This window comes from Lepus europaeus, chromosome 8, assembly GCF_033115175.1.
Source record: "Lepus europaeus isolate LE1 chromosome 8, mLepTim1.pri, whole genome shotgun sequence".
Taxonomy (NCBI): Eukaryota; Metazoa; Chordata; class Mammalia; order Lagomorpha; family Leporidae; genus Lepus; species Lepus europaeus.
Window position 1 is genome coordinate 31,353,039 of NC_084834.1, and position 20,818 is coordinate 31,373,856.

Genomic DNA, 20,818 nt, shown 5'->3' on the forward strand with positions numbered 1-20,818 from the left:
ATGGTGGGTCTGTGTCATTATAAGCTTGTCAAAACCCAATGAATGTACAACACCAACAGTGAATCTTAATGGAAACTGCAGACCCTGAGTGGTAATGGTGTGTGTAAGTTCATCAACTGTAATAAATGTACCACTCTGGTGGAAAAAAAGGGGCCATCAAAGAAGGAGGTACCCTTCTCTGAAGGGAGGAGAGAACTTCCACTTTGACTATGACCTTGTCTAAATAATGTCGGGGTTTATGAACCCAAGAGGCTTCCCTAGCCTTGGCAGCTCATGACAAGAGCCTCGGGTGATTACTGACGTCATAAGTAAGAGTGTCAATTGTTAAATCAACAACAGGAGTCACTGTGCACTTACTCCCCATGTAGGATCTCAGTCCTTAATGTGTTGTACTATGAGAATTAACGCTAAAACTTGTCTTCAAATAGTACTTTATACTTTGTGTGTCTGTGTGGGTGCAGACTGTTAAAATCTTCACTTAGTATATACTAAGTTGATTTTTGGTATGTAAAGATAATTAAAAATGAATCTTATTGAAGAATGGGATGGGAGAGGAAGTAGGAGATGGGATGGTTTGCGGGTAGGAGAGTGGTTATAGAGGAAGAACCACTATAATACAAAAGTTGTACTTTTGAAATTTATATTTATTAAATAAAAGTTTCCTATAAAAAAATGTACCACTCTGCTACCTGTATCCATAGTAGAGGAGGTTGTACATGTGTAGAGGTGGGGGCTATTTGGGGACTCTCTGTGGCTTCCATGCAGTTTTTCTGTGAACCCAAAACTACTCAACAAAGTAAAGTCAATTTAGAGATAGAGAAAGGAATAATATGCAATATATATTGTTTCTTAAAAAGTGCAGGAATCTCTGTCTCAGAGTCATCAGTGCTATGTATAACACAGTAGATTCCCTTTCACATCATTCCAAATACAATGTGTATATTGTGTACCATCTTAATGGAAAAGTATCACTCAACCCTGAATAAGGTAACATGTCCCATGTCAGAGGACGTCCATTTGATTCCTGGTGCCATCTTCCAATTCCAGCTTCTTGCTAATGCAGGCCCTGGAAGCCAACAAGTAAGTGATGTCTCAGATAATTGGATCCTTGCCACCCAAGTGGGAGATTGAGTTCCCTGTTCCTGGCTTCAGCCCCAGCCATTATGAGCATTTCAGGAGTGAATCCACAGATAGAAGTGCTCACTCTCTCTCCTTCTCTCTGCCATTTGAAAATGAACAAAAGTATGCATATATATGAACATACATAATTATAGAATATGCACTTGTTGTTTCTTAAATTTATGACCCACAAATCTTGCTGTCAAACAATTTGAGTCCAATTGTGAAAAACTCAGCAAGCTATTTTTTCTAGAGACAAGTATTTACATGTATTCTATTAAAGTCTGTATTTGTCTTTGAAAGCCTGTGCCCTCTATGAAATTTTTCGTAAAAACTGGATATTAAAATTTTCTTTCTGAAAGACCATACTTGAATACTGCCATAAGCCGTACCCTAGCACCTATCCCACATATGTGTTTTCACCTAGTAAGGACTCAATGAGTATCTGTTTAATTCATCACAAATAGGGATTACCATTTGTGACTGGTACAGCATATATTCAAAATAAACTATATCCACTACTGGAAAAAACAGTTTAAAATTTGTGACATTCTGAGAGTGGACTAGAGTGAATCTCTGTCTCATTCATTGTCATACAAGTTAAATTTAAAAATACATTTAGCCAAAAGAGTGTCCGCTGAGCGCTTGGTTTGCTACTTGAGTTCTACTAAACACATGTCATAATGGCACAGAGCCAGTCTAAGTGGCATTTCAGGAGTCTTTGTGTATGATTTTTATTTCTCATTGTCCTCACCATCTCTAAAAAGAATGACTGATAGCCTTTTCTTGTGATAACTTGGCTTTTAAGAGTGTTGTTTTATCTATTTTTTATGACTAACCTTACAGTTGTTAAGTGTAATTTTTGCTTTATGTAACATAAAAAACAGCTGTGATATGGTGCCCCATGAATTAACAAGAATGGCTGAACCAAAGACAAGAAATCTTTTAAAAACGAATGTTCACATTAAATACCTTGGATAGGTAGGCCTTCTGGGGATTTTTCTTTAATACAACAAAAGTGCACCATTTCTGTTTTCAGAAATAGTTTCTTCCTGGTTTATACTGAGCTTTTCTAATGTCATATTACATAAGTAAGGGCTTAGTCTGAACCTTAGTATTTTACATCTTGGAGTCTTACTAAATCCTTTTTTGATCAATTTGATATTGACCAGATCTACATTGATTTCTTCTACACTTGTTTATGGTATTTATTTTGATACATCTAGGATTAATGGCCAAATTAACAAGTGTAATCAATTTTCTCAGTGATAAAGAAAAGTCTTCGAGTACCCTTAGATACATTCATCTAGGGATAAAAAAAAAAAAACTTAAGTGAAGATGTTGTAATAAATGGATCGATTTATTCAATCACTGGGCATAAAAAACATTAGCCCTGGGAAAGCATTTTCCTCTAAGAGCTTTAGCTACTGAGTTTCACTTGTGTGGCACCAAACGATTTGCATTTTTAGAGAAATTTCATGTCTGCAGTGAGCGCCAATGAAAACATGAATCAATTGCTTTCTTTTCCTCTTTTTCTGACTTTATGAAGCTGAATCCATTAGGGGTCCAGCCAAAGTATAATGAAATAAAGGCAACAACTTGCATGATGGAAACCCTGGATTAGATTTCTCACCAGTCCAAGCTCAGTTGTCATGCTCTACATGTCAGATTAGTGGTTTGCAGGGAGATCCCTGGGGTATGTAGCTATTTTTTTAAAAACTGCTGCATTAGAAAGAGTCTCTAAAAGACAAGAAATTAAATAGAGAAACAACGATTAAGAACTAAATAGGTTTGCCACAGCAGTTCTTGCCACAGAGTCAAATAAATCAACCTCTCCAAGCCTAACACAATATACGTGTCTGAGAGGCTTTCTTGTTCCTCCCCTCCCTTCTTCTGAATTCAAACTGAGAAGCTCCGAGCCTGGGCTTAACGTCAAACTGACCTGGGTTTGAATCTCTAATGAACCAATGAGCAGCTCTGTGATACTGAGCAAGTTCATCTCTCCAACATTTAGTTTCCTCCTCTTTGCAACAGGAGTAATACCTAGAGCATAAGGTGGTTGGGAGGTTTGGATGAAGTGCTAACCACATTCCCTAGTCCAAAACACATGCTCAATCCATAGAAACAAATTTTATTTTTATTTATGATCTGAAGGTTGCAACTGAATGAAAGAGAAGCAGCCACTACATCTCCCTGACGGAGCGTGCTCTCTTGCTCCTACCTTAAACAGTTCAGTATAAATAAGAGTAAGGTTATATAAAACAACTGTTCTGAAGCTTTAATGAGCTAATGAATCACTGTGAGATCCTGTTAAAATGCATATTTTGATTTACTGGGTCTGAGGAGGAGCCTGAAATTCTGAATTTTTAACAAGCTTCAGGTAATGCTGATGCTGCTGGTTCCGGGACCATACTTTAGCAAACACATAGGTCATTTGGAAAATGCTATTTATTTGAAATTTTATTTTCTCATTATATTGTTTTAAATAGACCCATTCATTTCTTTTTAAGCAAAATAGTTCAAATGAAAAGTATAAACTAAGATGCAAAAAACAAAAGTAATGAACTCTGTGCATCTTTCATTTATTAGTCTACCTTCAGGGAGTCTTAGATCATTTAACATACAAAAATGTTATGATAACATACTTCCATTTCTCCCCCTTCCAACCTTCCATTTCTCCCCCTTCCAACCTTTGCACTATTGTAGTCATACATTTTACTTGTATGTATACAGCCATGAGTTGCTTAATGATGGTGTCATGTTGTGAGAAATGTGTTGTTGGGCAATTTTGTCATTGTGCAAGCATCAATGAGTGCATTTATTCAAACCAAGACAGCTATGATGTTACTAGGTGATGTAATCAAACCAGACCACTGTCATATATAGTCCATTGTTGATCAAAATGTTATTATGCAATGCACATGTTTTACAAGTCCCACACTCTATTATTTCTGTTTTTGTTTAAACAGTACCATTTCATTTAGAGAAATTTCCTAATTTAAAATATTTTATCTTTCCTGTATACTTTGCACTTGATGTTTTTTGTTCCTCTGCGTATTTCAAGATTTCATCTGGCATCATTTCCTTCTCCCTGAGGACTGGGTCAGTTCCTGTAGGGCAGGTCTACTGCTGATGAGTAGCTTCATCCTTTGTCCACCTGAAAAGTCTTTGCTTTTGCCTTCCTTTTTGCAAGATGTTTAGAGTTCTCGGTTTGATGGAGATTGTGTTTAAGCTCTTTTCTTTTTCTTACAGTACTCTACATTTCCTAAGCCTGGGTTGGATGATCCTGGTTTATCTATGGAATTATGGGGTTCATCTATTAAGGAAATTTTGCAGCAGTAATTGCATTAGGGAAAAAATGAGCACAATTCATCTGCACTCCATCTCCTTCCAGAACTCCAATAACACGTATGAGGCAGTAGCCCCTCCTTAACCACACTTTTGCTTTCTGAGATTTCAGTTACCCACAGTCAACTGCAGTCCAAAAATATTAAGTAGAAAATCCCCAAAATAAATAATTTGTAAATTTTAAATGCTTGCTCTTCTGAGTAGTGTGATAAAATCTTGCACCTGTCCCACTCCATTAAACCCAGAATGTGAATACATCCCTTTGTGCAGCATATCTATGTATGCCACCCACCCATTTGGCACTTGGTACCTAAATATGGAATTAAAAGATGTTTATGTTAGTGCAAAAAAATAAATACAACCATAGTTGTTTTCAAAATACACATTTTCCATATTTTATAAGGATGTATTTATGTGTTTGAGAGAGAGAGAGAGATCTTCCAGCTGCTGTTTCACTCCCCAGTGAGCCACAGGGCCAGGGCTGGACCAGGCCACAGCCATGATCCTGGAAATTCAATGCACATCTCCCACTTGGGTGGCAGGGGCCTAAGTACTTGGGCTATCTTCTATTGCCTTCCCAGGCCCATTAGCAAGGAGCTGGATCAAAACTGGAGCAGCCAGGATTTGAACCGGTGCTCATATTGGATGCCAGTGAAACAGGTGGTGGCTTAACCCACTGTGCCACAACACCAGCCTTTTCCATAAAACGTTTGGAGACCCTTCATATATGTAGGGTTTGGGAATACCAGCCACAGCTTCAGGCATCCTTGGGAGTCTTGGAATGTGTCTCCCTTGGACAAGGAGGAACTGCTGTATTGTTTCTTAAAGGTGTGCTGCAGCTCAAATCTGTTCATATTTTTAATTCTGTTTCTTCATTTTATTTTGAGTAGTACCCACTACTTCATCTTCTAAATCATCAGTTTTTGCTTTTCATGTCTCTATAAGCATTCTTAACATCTAAAATACAGTTACAGTAATTATTTTAATATTTTTTATTCCTAATTGTAACAACTGTGTCAGTTCTGGGTCCATTTTGAATGATTTTTGTCCTCCAAATGGTTTCTTGCATGTTTTATAATTTTTTATTAGATGCCAGACACTGAATTTTACCTTGCTTTGTTTTGTTTTGATGCTGAATAGTTCTGTATTTCCATAGCTACTCTTGAGCTTGCTTTTGAAATGCAGTAAAGTCAAATGGTAATAGTCAGATCCTTTCAGGTCTTGCTTTTAGTATCTGTTAGTGAGGCTCTGAGCCTAGTTCAGTCTATAAATTACCTCTGAGGTTTGACCCTTCTACCCAATTCCTGTGAATTAAGAAACTTTCCAGTATGGCTAATGATAACAGGTGATACTCTCGGCCTTCTGTGGACACTGTGTATTGTTCACTCGTGGAAATTTTGGTATTTCCTTACACAGATGCTCTGATCTGAACTTGACCAAATACTTGAGACTGACCTGTACAGATCGGCAGGACCTTGTTGTCTGCCTCTCTCCTCTCCAGCGCACTTGTCTCAGTCTGCGCGGTCTGTTGTATTACCTATGCAAATCACCATAGACTAGGTGACTTAAATATGACATAGTTATTTCTCACAGTTCTGGAGGTTAGGAAGTCATAGACCAGGGTGCTAGTCAACGTCTTTTGGTTTGCAAATGAACTCCTATTTGTTGCATCTTCACATGGAAGAAATAGATCATCTCTTGCGAGGGTTCCACCCTCATGATATGAAGACTTTGTCAAGGCCTTGCCTTTGACAGCCATCACATTGGAGATTAGGCTTCAGCATATGAATTTGGGTGTGGGGTACAAAACACTCAGTCCACTAGTTGCAAACTCTGGTTGCCTTGGTCTCCCCAGGATCTCTGCTCCATTTCAGAGACTGCTAGGTTCCTCCTGGGTTCTCCTTCTTGGAACCATGGCCTGGAAATATAAGGAGGGAAGCTGGAGCTACTGTAAGGATTGTACAATTTCTTATCTGTCCAGGACCACTAAATTTTGTTGTCTGGTGTACAGTGTCTTCTAAATCATTGATGTATGCATTATTTCTGGGGTTAAGGGAAGGAAGTTGTTTTAGGAAAAAAGGTAATCTGATCTCCATTATTCTATCTTGGCCAGGAAAAAAATGCATGATTTGAAATGTAGCAACAAAAGGTGAAATCAAAAGAATTATCTGGGGACATAAACATTACACTTATTTATCTTGAGAAAATGCTTAGCATCTGAACAGATAAATAGACATAAATCTGGTACTCTCATTAAAAGCTTAGACACCCAGAAAAAGAAACCCAGTGTAATTTTATGCCAATATTACACCTTAGGGCTCCATCTAGATCTACTTTAATTCCATCTATTTAAGATAATGGTGCTTAGCCAGCGCCGCGGCTCAACAGGCTAATCCCCTGCCTTGCGGCGCTGGCATACCGGGTTCTAGTCCTGGTCGGGGCACCAGATTCTGTCCCGGTTGCCCCTCTTCCAGGCCAGCTCTCTGCTGTGGCCCAGGAGTGCAGTGGAGGATGGCCCAAGTGCTTGGGCCCTGCACCCGCATGGGAAACCAGGAGAAGCACCTGGCTCCTGCCTTCGGATCAGCGCAGTGCGCTGGCAGCGGCGGCCATTGGAGGGTGAACCAATGGCAAAAGGAAGACCTTTCTCTCTGTCTCTCTCTCTCTCACTGTACACTCTGCCTGTCAAAAAAAAAAAAAAAGTCAAAAAAAAAAGATAATGGTGCTTAAAAGGAAAATAAAGACCTATACCTCTGTATAAGAATATACTTCAGTTTCTTGTACAAATTTTAATAAGTTTCATATATTAACACAAACATTGGAAAGAGAATTACTATACACCAGCCCTGAATTAGAACACATGTCAGGGGCCAGTGCTGTGGTGTAGCAGATAAAGCTGCCACCTGCAGTGCCAGCATCCCACATGGATGCTGGTTCAAGTCTTGGCTGCTCCACTTTCAATCTAGCTCTCTGCTATGTCCTAGGAAAGCAGTAGAAAATGGCCCAAGTCCTTGGGCCCCTGCACCCACATGGGAGATCCAGAAGAAGCTCCTGGCTCCTGGCTTTGGATCAGCCCAGCTCAGGCTGTTGCAACCATTTCAGGAGTGAACTAGTAGCTAGGAGATCTCTCTCTCTCTCTCTCTCTCTCTCTCTCTCTGCCTCTGCCCCTACCTCTGTAACTCCGCCTTTCAAATAAGTAAATAAATATTTTTTTAAAATTGGCATCTTTATTATTATATTCATCAGATATAGAAATACTACATTATGATATCTACTTGAAAATGCAGAAGAGATTAATTTTGTTAACAAAAATTAGGAAGAGATTACCAAGAAAACTCATTTTTTGATACAGTGAAATTAACTCTATAATCTCTAACTTTGGTTCAATAAATTTTTACCCAACTGTACAATGAGAAGGGCCATGAATGGCAAACCAATATTACCAAAAGAAGAAAGAAACAAGAGATGGAAGGAAGGAAAAGAGGAGAGAAGGAAGGAAGGCAGAAGAGGAGGAGGAAGAGAAGAGAAGAGAGGAAGGAAGGAGGGAGGGAGGGATGAGAGAAAAGGGGGCACAGAGAAAATGGAAGAAAAAAAATCACCAAATCAAGCCAAAATCAAATATGTGGACACTTAAGTCATGCTTCACATTCTAAACTTTTGCCAGAAGATGACATTTGCATATTGTGATTACTTTATGCTGGTTGCTACCCCCTACACACACACACATCCACACACACATGAGCAGCTCTCCCACCTTCTCTATTCTGTGTCCCAGGTAAGCCTACAAATCAGGCTTACTTGACTTCTGGCTCTCAGATTAGGCTCTACCTAAAGGGATGAAGAAGGTGAAGGGAGTTAGGCTATGATTCCCCTGCCCTTGACTTCCCCTCAGCTCTCACAGCTGTGGCACTCTACACTGGCTGCGTCTAGATTCTGTTGGGTGATCCCTTTTATAAATCCCCATCTCTCACTCAGGATGCAATGGCACCATCTTCATCCTTGCCCTTCAGCCCCAGCGATGAAAGTGGCACTCTATCCATGACTAGTTCCTGGGTGCCTCTTGCTTGTTCCTCAACCTGTCCTCATCTCTTTTTTTAAAAGATTTATTTATTTATTTGAAAGTCAGAGTTACACAGGGAGAGGAGAAGCAGAGAGAGAGAGAAAGAGAGAGAGAGGTCTTCCATCCAATGGTTCACTCCCCAATTGGCTGCAATGGCCGGAGCTGCACCGACCCGAAGCCAGGAGCCAGGAGCTTCTTCCAGGTTTCCCATGTGGGTGCAGGGGCCCAAGGACTTGGGCCATCTTCTACTGTTTTCCCAGGCCATAGCAGAGAGCTGGATCGGAAGTGGAGCAGCCGGGTCTCAAACCAGTGCCCATATGGGATGCTGGCGCTTCAGGCCAGGGCATTAACCTGCTGCGCCACAGCTCCAGCCCCTCTCATCTCTTAATCATCCCTTAATTCAAGTCTTCTCACAATCACAGTTGAGTGTACCATCTGTTTCCTCACAATTGATACTCTTCTATTGTAAGTATCAACTGGAGTGGCTGAAGGCAAGCAAGTATGAGAAATAATTAGGAAACTTCCACTTATTGAAAAGTTCAGTTGATTAGAGAACAGTGCTAATGAGGCAAAATTAGTGTGTGGCTATGTTCCGGAATCACAGCCTGTACTCCTGACCAGCCTCCCCACCCCACCCAACCCCCATCAGCTACAAGGAATACCATGCCAAAGAGTACACCCGAGTCTGTGCCTGTCCATCACCACTCTAGGAACACAATTCAAGGACTAGCTGATCAACTGAGATACCTTCAAAATTACCTAATTTCTAATGCAATTTTTGAATGTTATTTCAAATAATAAACTTATAATTAACAATATGTTTTTCAAAGAGGAATTTTCATTACTTATTTGTGGCTAATTAATAATAGAAAAAAGTCAAGCAGGCCGGCGCCGCGGCTCAATAGGCTAATCCTCCGCCTTGCGGCGCCGGCACACCGGGTTCTAGTCCCGGTCGGGGCACCGATTCTGTCCCGGTTGCCCCTCTTCCAGTCCAGCTCTCTGCTGTGGCCAGGGAGTGCAGTGGAGGATGGCCCAAGTGCTTGGGCCCTGCACCTGCATGGGAGATCAGGAGAAGCACCTGGCTCCTGCGCCGGCAGCAGCGCGCCTACCGCGGCGGCCATTGGAGGGTGAACCAACGGCAAAAGGAAGACCTTTCTCTCTATCTCTCTCTCTCACTGTCCACTCTGCCTGTCAAAAAATAAAAAAAGAAAAGAAAAGAAAAAAGTCAAGCTTATCTGAATATGCCTTATACTGGTAATGGGATACAGGTTTTACAAAAACACATATTTAACTCATTGAAGTTCTTCAACTACTGCAATCACATGAATCAAACTACACAACCATTGTCTAAAGAATTAGGCATTAAACATTTCCATTTATTTATTGGAAGTTATCTTCTGGTTATTAAGTGTGAATGATAAACTGTCTTCATATATACATGTTTCCTCAAAACAAATCTCTATTCTCTTTTTCAGGTGGTCTGGTAAAATCATATTGTAATTAGGCCATCATAGATAGGCTTCCTTCCATGGCGTCAATGTTATATGTTTGAAATATCTGTTGGGGAAAGGAGAGATTTTTGTACTTTTTTTCAGAAATCCGTTTCTGAGACATTACCATCAGTGAGAAAGAAGTATCATTTCTACTAAAATTGAATCTATGACTTTAAGCAGAATATGCTGAAATACAAAAGCAAAATATCCTCTCATCATCAATAATGGCAGAATGCTAAGATCACCCACAGGATATGAACATTTTCATACCTAGTAGTTTCTCTGAATCAGTTTCATAAAACGTTATCTGAGTTTTATTTTTTAACAAACCTTTTGAGTCGTTTTGATAAGGCCAACAAAAATCACAGTCTTTTAACACTAGGTGATCAACTTTTTGACAATGGCAGGAGCAGCATAGCTAATGGAATAATAGCCTGCAGGGTCCAGCTAAATATGATATACGAATGTAATCAACCTCTGTGATGACTATTCAAAAGTAATCCCTTTAGCTTTGAACTGCAACCTATATTTCAACAAGGCAAAAACCATATGGAGAAATTCTCAGCAGACCACACTGATACAATACAGCCCTCATATTCTGCTCTATGTGTTTGCTGCTTATAGCGAGTTTTAAATTTAAGGTAATGACCACTGTATATTCATGTGAGCATATACCAATACTTTTGATTTGTTGTGAAAAGGTTGAATCCATTACCAGAGGTCTAGTCTATAAACTCTGACACAACCCTTATGTATGAGTTATTATTTACCCTTTTCTAAAATAAAGCCACTAAAAATGTTTTTGCACATCAAAACTTAAAAAAAAATGCAGTCACCTTTCCAGTCGAAAAACTAGTTGGTAGTATCTCCTTCACATCAATTCATACTCTTCTACAGACATTTTTAAAAATCTCATTTATATATAATACTGTATTGCATACCATGGTCATGGTTTACAAATAAAGGAAGACAATCGGTTTGTGGCAATTCAGCATTTCCTGGCTTATTCCATTGTTTCAATGCAGTGTAGGCCACATGATGATGTAAATAGTATCCTTTGTTGCCTGCTTGAGAGAATCTTCCACATGAGAATGTCTTTACCATTAATGACAGAGAAGTTTCAGTTTCTATTGAAATGTCAGGCTGTATAAGCAAATATCACATACCAGCTTTCACTGGTTCTGGGTTCCCTTGTTGGAGTGGTGTTGGTCCTGGTCTTCCAGCTTCCCTGAAGTCCTACAGATCAAACATCTGCACCAAACATCTCCTGCTGTATTCATTTTCTCTATGAAATTAGAGAATAAGTCATCAGCTGAGAATAACGATTCATTTAGAGAGTTTAAGGTTTGAGAAAAAATAAAAGATATCTAGGAGAGTGGAAGAATGAAGGGAAAAAGGGTGTTTAACAGGATGGCCTTAAAGCATTAAGGGCCCACCTACTGTGTGTAGCCACGAAATTGAAAGTGAGGCTTCTCAGCCTCTTGTATATTTTCTCCAGCCACATTGAGCTGTATATTGCAGGGAAGTAACAGGCAGACAGTTGGATTTAACTAGGGTTACAGCTTTATCAAGTGAGCATGACAAAGTGAAAAAAAGTAAAGTCTAAGCTATTTGCAAGGGAGTGATTATGGAATTTAAATTCTATGAAGAGAGAGAGACTTCAAAATAAGAAAGAACAACAAAGAAGTGGTAGGATAGGAGCTCACAAGGAGGTGGAAGGAATGCTAGAGTTGGAGCCCTAGAGAGAGATCTGGAAAATAAAAGGAGACAGTCAAGTAATCGAATGCAAGCAACAGATCGAGGGCAGCTTGCAGTGGCAACTGGCAATGACAAGATCTATGTCTAGGGAAATAAATGGCAGGTGAAGGAAACAAACTGAAAGAATAGGAACTCAAGGAATTGAGACTTAGGGGCGCAATAACCTGCATGCACGTTGAGATTTCTAGATTGAGAAAGGAGCAGTGATGATGGCCAAATGATAGAATCAAAGAAAGCAATGGTGACCAATGGTTGGTTGTACAGTGTGATGCTGGGAAACAGAGAAGGTGACTGTCCAGAAAGAGCGAAAGAGAGGAAGAGGTCACTTAGCATCTCCAGGTCCGGTAGTGAGAAGGCAAAGAAACACAAGCACAAAGAGCTCGTGGGCAGGTTGTTCCCTTCGAGGAGAGACCGATTTCTGTCACAGAAAGAAAAGTTTAAAAATTTCAGAAAGCAGAGTATTTTGCCAATAGTGGATCAAAAATTCCAAAGGATACAGTGGAGATGTTTCCAGAGTTGCAGTGTATGGGAGATGGGACATCATAGGAAATATGTAGAACCTTATGAAAAATAGAACTCAGGAAATTGGAAGAGTTGGCTTGAAAGCTAGCCCCTGTCATTATGAGATACAGAGCATCTTATTGAACTGGTCCCAGTGGATTCAAGTCAAAATAAAGGTTCAGGGGTTGAGCTAACAGTGAAGATGCCCACAAATCATATTAGAGTACCTGGATTTGAGTCCTCGTGCCACTCCCAATCCCAGCTTCCTGCTAATTTGCACCATTGGAAGCAGCCTGTGATGGCTCAGGTACTTGGATCCCAGTTACACATATGAGAGACCTGTACTGAGTTTCTGCCTCCTGGCTTCAAACTGGCCCAGCCCCAGTCATTGAGGGCTTTTGGAAAGGGAACCGTGAACCAGTAGATGAGCGTTTGATCTGTCTCCCTCCAACACACACAAACCCCAAATAAAAAAAAAAGAAAAATGTTAGATATGAAAGTTAAGTATCAAATTAACATGTATGTTTAGATATATAAACTTTCTCTATTTGACTTCATTATTTGGGTATATACATTGCTCTGTAACTTTCCCTTTTTTTCAGTATTACATGATACAATAAGTGTTTCAATTTATTTTGTTCTATTTTTAAACCTTTCCAATTAAGGTTTTCATAGAATTTTGGAGCTGAGGAAAACCTTGCTTACCATAACCCTTTCATTTTACAAAGCAGGACACTGAGGCCCAGAGAAGTTAAACTATTGGTCCAAAATTAAGCAGCTCATTAGTGGCAAAATCAGAACCAAAAACCTGGTCCCTGACTTCCTGCTGATATTCTTTTTTTTTTTTTTTTTTTTTTTTTTTTGCCTTTTCAACTTTTTTTTAGAAAGCTTTTATTTAATGAATACAAATCTCATAGGTACAGCTTTAGGAATATAGCGGTTCATCCCCTCATACCTGACTTCCCACCCCCTCTCCCATCCCACCTCCTACTCCCTCTCCCATCATTAAGATTTGTTTTTAATTAACTCTGTATTCAGAAGACCAACTCTATACTAAGTAAAGATTTCCACAATTTGCACCCTCACAGACACACAAAGTAAAGTACTGTTTGAAAACAAGTTTTACAGTTAATTCTCATAGTACAACTCATTAAGGACAGAGGTCCTACATGGGGAGTAAGTGCACAGTGACTCCTATTGTTGATTTAACAATCAACACTCTTATTTATGACATCAGTGATCACCCGAGGCTCTTGCCAAGAGCCGCCAAGGCTATGGAAACCTCTTGAGTCCACAATCTGTCAGTGTTTAGACAGAGCCAGAAGCAAAGTGGAAGTTCTCTCCTCCCTTCCAAGGAAAGTATATAACTTTCCTTCTGAGTTGTTTGAACAAGTCATCTTACCCCAGAAGTTGGCCTTTCCATTTGCCATTTTATTAAATCACAGGAATTTTGTGGGCTAGGGATTCAGGAAGAGCATCAGTTGAGGTCAGCAAGTGGTACTCATCTGACAGGATGGTTAGAAGATCAAAGACAGCTTCACTTACAGATGGCACCCTTGGTGAGGATGGCTGCAAGACTGGTACCACCTATTAGCATATGCATCTATGGCTTCTCCAGCATGGCAGTCCCAGGGTTTTAGGACTTCTTATCCAGTGACCTGTGTCCTGCAAAACAAGCATCCTAAGGACATCAGGTGGAGGCTGCATACCCATTGCTGATCTTCCCTCGAATATCCTGGAGTCCCTTCCTCCACATTCTGTTGGTAACAAAAGAGCTCAAAGCCTAGCCCAATTTGAGGAGGAGATAAATAAGATTCTACTTCTTCCTTCAGGGTTGGGGGCTGATAGGGTCATGCTGAAGAGGAACATTTGAAGTGTGAGACATTGTTGTGGCCATCTTTGGATAATACAATCCAGCCAGATGATACATACACCCTTATCACATGGATACCCTGAAGTGGGATTCCCACTATCACTTATACCTATTAACCATTAAATTTAAATATCTTTTTTCTTTAGGAGAGTCTAGAAGATCCACAGAAGAAAGTGAAATTCAAAACACAGAATATTTGGAAGAATTCAACAGGTATTTTCTACTAACACCTACTTTGTGCAAGATACTGAGTTGTTTTTTTTTTTTTTTTTGGTGGGGGGAGGGTTGTTGTTGTTGTTTGACAGGCAGAGTTAGACAGAGAGAGAGAGAGAGACAGAGAGAAAGGTCTTCCTTTTCCGTTGGTTCACCCCTCAAATGGCCACTACAGCCGGTGCACTGCGGCTGGCACACAGCGCTGATCCGAAGCCAGGAGCCAGGTGCTTCCTCCTGGTCTCCCATGTGAGTGCAGGGCCCAAGCACTTGGACCATCCTCCACTGCCTTCCCGGGTCACAGCAGAGAGATGGACTGGAAGAGGAGCAACCGGGACAGAATCTGGCGCCCCAACAGGGACTAGAACCTGGTGTGCCAGAGCCACAGGCAGAGGATTAGCCAAGTGAACCACAGAACCGGCCAGATACTGAGTTTAATCTGTCTCTAAACACAAAAGTAGTTTCATTCAGCACTTGATAAGTTAACACCAAAATACTGGTTCTTCTAAAAAAATCACATATTTCCTTTTAAATACCATATGAATTTAAGTATTTTAAATCTTTAAGTTGTGTCTGAAGATTACAGAGGGCAAAATATCTCTCAAAGCAAGTGGGTTTTTTTATTTTCTAGCACAATATAAAAGTTAATTTTACATTCTTTTATTTCAGGTTTCTAGATGAAAAAACTGAAACTTAAATAAAGCGGCTTTTGACTCAACATCAAAGCAAGAAGAAATTTATCACATCATTTTGACTTTGATCCTTGTAATAGGAACATGTCACAAATAATATAGGGTTATAATAAAATTGACTGACTTGGTTTTTGGTTTGCTACAAATTTAGACTATAACTTCTAAGTCCCTGAAAATTATACCTACCCCACATGCATAGTAAACTGACAATTATCCATAAAATAAACTACAAAATTTTTCTTCTTATGCACTACTCCACAAGAAGTAGTGATACAGTAGAATCAAAACTCATTATTTCTAATGAGGAAATAATTATAAGTTTATGGAAATTTCCTGTGTTGAATACATTCAGAATAATCTAAAATTTCAGGGAAGCTTTTCAACATAGATAAAAGGATTGTAAGTGATAAAGGTAATTGCATTGGTAAGTACCATCAAAGGAGTTTGCTTTACCTACATAAAAGTATGTTTTGTGACAGTTTTAGCAGATAGAATATAACCTAACTTATTCATGTCGATTTTAAAGATTAAGAAAATCCTTCAGTCTTCTCTAATATGTCTTGCAATAGAAAGGACACAGCTGAGATGTTTATGTGTATACTATCTGCAAGTCTCAGGGGAACCCATGAAGGAAATGCATTACGAACAATAAAGACTTCTGTTCTCATTTAGCATTGGTCATTGTACCCCTTAATTCTGATTTCTTTGAATTCTCCATGGTTGAATGGTAGAGACTAACCTTGGGATATTGCAAGTGGCTCAATGCAAGAAACAATCCAAGTACCAAAACAATGTAGGTGAGGTCATTGGAAGAAAAGTGTTTTCCTGCATCATGTATGCAAACAATAGAAACAATTTCTAAAGAACTAAAATGTGTTTCTCTCTTGAAGTCAAGCACAGATGTCTGCCTTCAAGCTTACAAAACACTGAGACAGAGGTGTTAAGGCAGGAAGAGGTGTTGAGACAGGTGATTAGAGAATTCTGAAAATAGACCTTCTAGAGTGATTGTGGGAACTTCTTTTTCCAGAAATTTCCTAGTCTAGCTAGGAATGTCAATGAAAATGGTGATAATGGCCAGGAACACATAGATATATCAATGAAAGGGTCCAAATTATATATTAAAATTAGCATATCATAAAGTCAGCATTTGAAAACCATGGGGGGAAGGAAGGATGGATTATACAGTGAATGTGCCGCACCACTGGTTCTCCACTCCGGAACAGAGTCCAGGATGTGTGCCTTATCTGACACTGTCAAGGCAGAGTGAACCATAACATAGCAAAATTGAAACAAGAGGATTGTTTTTCTAATCTTAAGGTCAGGAACACTTCTTGAAGCATGAAATCAAGGTTAGGCACAGAATAAATAACCACAAAAACCTGTGTGATTACAAATTTAAAAAATCTGTAGAGTACAAAAGTCATTAAACAAAAAGACCAATGACAGAGCAGAAGAAGTGTTCACATCAAAATATCTAATGCCCATAAAATACAAATAACTTCTGGAAAATCAATAAAGAAAAGGAGACAAAGAAGGAAGGAGAAAAGAAGAAAACAAAGACACATTAATAGGGAAATGGACAAATCATACAAATAAGCAACCAAGAAAAAAAATTCAAACAGAATATATACATATAGTATAATATGACCTGTCTGGACCACTTGTATAGTACTGTGTAGAATTTAAAATATGTAGTTAATATGAAAAATTGTGTGTCAATTTCTCAAAAAGTTAAATATATGACATTATGATCCAATATTTCCAATTGTAGGTACAAACCTAAAAGATACTTATATACTTAGGTGTCTGTAGCACCATTATTCATAATGGCAAAAAGGAAGCAACTCAAACATCTAACAATGATGAATGGATAAAAATGTTGTATTTACATACAATGGAATATGAATAAATTTCTGATATATGCTATAGCATGGGTAAACTTTAGAAATACTATGATGAATGAAATTAGCCAGAAAAAAAGCAAACATTGTATCATTCCACAGATATGAGGTACCTAGAATAGGCAAACTCGTACAGAAATTAAAATAGTGGTAACAAGGGACTGGGAGGATAGAGAATGGAGGAGCTGGTGTTTATGGGTACAGATTTTCAGTTTGGGAAGAGGGAATATTTCTGGAGATGGACAGTAATGATGGTTGTACAACAATGTGAATGTATTTAATTCAACTTGCATTATACACAATTTACCACAACTTTAAAAGAAGACAGCAAAGCTGTGTAAAGATTAGAGAAAGGCAAACTAACCACAAAATATCATTTTGCACTATTCAAATTAATAAACTTTTAAAAAATTAAAAAATATGTTGGGTATCCAGGGTTTAAGATGAAGGACACTCTCATATGCTAGCACCATATGTACAATTAATTAGGCAGTACTTATCAAAAGGTTAGAAATTAATATCATTTGAGCTAACATTTCTACTTCTAGAACAATTTCCTTTAAACTATTCAAGCAGGTACATATACATTTACCTACAGGGGTGCTAATCACAGATCATCTGTAATACTAGAAAATTTGAGCTGCCCTAAATTCATTAACCTAGGAATGGTTAAATCAAGTTTTGTGTATCCATACTACTATATTGCAAGGTACTTCCAAAAATTTGTGGAAAATAGAATTTAAAAATGTTTATTTTTTGTGCAAAAACATTGAAATCCATGCATATGAGAAGACCTTAAACCCCTGGGGATTCAAAGAAGATGGGATAGGGAAAGGACACACTGCTTTAAGCTAGGGGAATCTAGTAGCGAAAAAAGTGGAGGAAGTGCATTCCCAGGGAAGAGTAACAGAGAAATCGGCAGTGGGAATTCTACAGAAGGAAGAGGGATACCATGGATCAGCGTGAAAGGTGCAAACACACAGAAATGAGTGCAGATAAGAGCCAGATGAAACACAGGGTCCCCATAGCCAAGAGCTGAAGAAAACACCAGCTTGTGAGAGCAGAATGCAGCAGAGCTGGTACTACTAGTGATATAGCCAGAGGGAGAGTCTGGTTGGGTGCACTGTCTTTTGAGTCCAGCCTGGAACCCTTAGGGTAACAGGATAAATGCCTAACACAGCCAAAAAAAAAAAAAAAAAAAAAAGCACATTTCTCTATCCCCATCCCCCCCACATGATGCCTGGCAACTGCCTAGGAAAGGGCACCATCTTGACACCAGTAGTGGTTGCCTGTGGCAGCTAGGGTATACACCCCCAGCAACAAGTGGAGAGAAGCCAACATTTTGACACAAATAATGACTGTGCTGGCTCTTGAGCACACATATGATCCAGGAATTTTACCAGAGGGAAAAATCCACATTTTCCATTGACCTTGAGTCTGGCTGGGAGGATTGAAAGAGGTTGGACTTCCACATACAGCTGTGGTTGGGTACCCACATACAACCTCTCAACATATCACAGACTCTGGGGCTCAAACCACCAAGGCAGAGCACGAGAGGCAGCTGGCTCTGGAAACATTTCTGCCTCTCTGTGGATGGGAAAGACTAGCCAGCCAGAGAGGACCCTTGTCACCTTGTGACTGTGAGAACCTTTTGTGCTGAAACTACAGGAACTCTGACTACACGATAGGGCACAGGGTGTAGCTGTATCTTTGGATAGTTACTGTGTGTGGTGTCAAAGGCTCAGAGCTCCCTGATTGTCTGGGGTGAGTCATTATTGTGGGGTCTGTGTTCAGACAAGGACTACACAGATCCTTTGTGCAGTTCATGTGACAGTACGGGTGAGTGTTGCACCCACTGTGGGCTAACCAAGGGCACTGATCACCTTGGAAGAATAGAGGTGAGAGTGGGATTATGCCAACAGAAGTAATCATACCCTCTTCCCTGCTGACAAGTAAGGATTTACCATACCCAACTTGGATGTCACCCTGGATACTCACCCTATGCTGGATCACTGACCAGAGCTCCCTGACCACACCCAACATTACACCTCTGGGTATTCACTGAAAGAGAAGACACTCCACTGAGCCACAGAGCCATAGTTCAAAGATAAAATCCATCAGAAGAGAAAAACAACAAGTATTTCAAAAAATGCCTAAAAATAAATGTGGAGGCCGGCACCACGGCTCAATAGGCTAATCCTCCGCCTTGCGGCGCCGGCACACCGGGTTCTAGTCCCGGTCGGGGCACCGATCCTGTCCCGGTTGCCCCTCTTCCAGGCCAGCTCTCTGCTATGGCCAGGGAGTGCAGTGGAGGATGGCCCAAGTACTTGGGCCCTGCACCCCATGGGAGACCAGGAGAAGCACCTGGCTCCTGCCATCGGATCAGTGCTGTGCGCCAGCCGCAGCGCGCCTACCACGGCGGGCATTGGAGGGTAAACCAACGGCAAAAAGGAAGACCTTTCTCTCTATCTCTCTCTCTCTCACTGTCCACTCTGCCTGTCAAAAAAATAAATAAATAAAAATAAATGTGGAAACTCAAGAAATAATAATAAGGAAGACAATATGACACCCCCAAAGGAACACAACAACACTTCAATATCAGAGTGTGAAGAGATTGATGAAATGCCTGAAAAGGAACAATGGATCATAGAAGAAATCAAAAGGGAAATAAGAAATTTCTGGCAAATGAAAAAAGATGGCAATGCAACATTTCAAAACATATGGGTCATAGCAAAAGCAGTGTTAAGAGGGAAGTTTGTAGTAATTGGTACCTGCATTCTAGAAATTGGAAAAGCATCAAATAAATGAGCTATCAGTGCACCTCAATGTCCTGGAAAAATAACAACAAACAAAACCCCACAGTTATTAGGAGGAAAGAAATAATTAATTTCTGCGTTAGTATAAAGTTAGTTGGAGGCAGAGGAGCCAGGACTTGAACCACATACTCTGAAATGGGGCCTGAGCCCCCCAAACAGTGACTTAATCACTGTGCAAATGCCTATCCCTACATCTCCCTAATTTAAAAATCAAGGTTAACACAAAGAAACTTCTTTCCTGTTATAAAAACAATTCTAGCTTTTAATTTCTAAACCCAAATAATAAATACTCATTTTTCTCGTCTGAAGCCTTTTCTGTAACAACTGCCTTTTCCTATACTGGCTTCTTAAATTCAAAAACCTAAAGAGTTTTATGAGAATATTTTTGATAAAAATGCTCACATCTTTGGAAACACTAAGGAAATTAGATACATCAAACATAAACCTGGTGGGAAGGTCAACAGAAACCAGAATTTACTATCAAATGCTAAACACTCACATTGCTGTCCCATCTGATAGACTTAATCAAGTAGCATCTTTGGTGCTTTCCCCTTAAATTCCAATTTGAGTCATTTTTACTTATAAAACTGAAAACAAATCTGAAGAAATTCAAGGTTTTATGGATGGCAGATGCAAATCTCAATTGCTTCAAAAACTAGTTCTTATCTATAAAAGGGCCTTCCATAAATTTTGCTGCCAGGGCCTCTCACTAGGAACACGTGAGTATTTACAATTCCACATCCACTTTTATCAAAATTACATTGTCAAATTCAGAACTCTATAGTGTCCTACAATGACTTAAAGTCTCACACTTTGCTTAAAAAATTTTTCAAAGACTGCATGCCTTCTCTGATTTTCAAAGTGTCTTTAATACGATTCCTTAAAAGTGGTGGCGAGAGGGAAAATAAAAGCATTGCAGTTATTTGAGGATTACAATTAACAAGTGTGTTTGTGTTCACACATTTCACATAACACTAAATAGATGCAGATTAACATCATTTGGCCTGGTTTCTCAAGGCCCTTTGTCTCCCTCCTCTCACTCTCTTTCTT

The 20,818-nt window shown here is 39.6% G+C and overlaps 1 protein-coding gene across 1 annotated transcript in view; it reads left to right on the forward strand.

The window, feature by feature from the left end:
* The window catches only part of TTC29 (tetratricopeptide repeat domain 29), a 264,832-nt gene extending 249,734 nt beyond the window's left edge, over positions 1 to 15,098 (forward strand). The window contains exons 11-12 of the mRNA XM_062199063.1: positions 14,296 to 14,362; positions 15,029 to 15,098. Of these exons, the coding sequence (XP_062055047.1) occupies positions 14,296 to 14,362; positions 15,029 to 15,056 (95 nt within the window). The 3' untranslated portion in view covers positions 15,057 to 15,098. The remainder of the gene's footprint in view (positions 1 to 14,295; positions 14,363 to 15,028) is intronic.
* Positions 15,099 to 20,818: the final 5,720 nt, after the last annotated feature.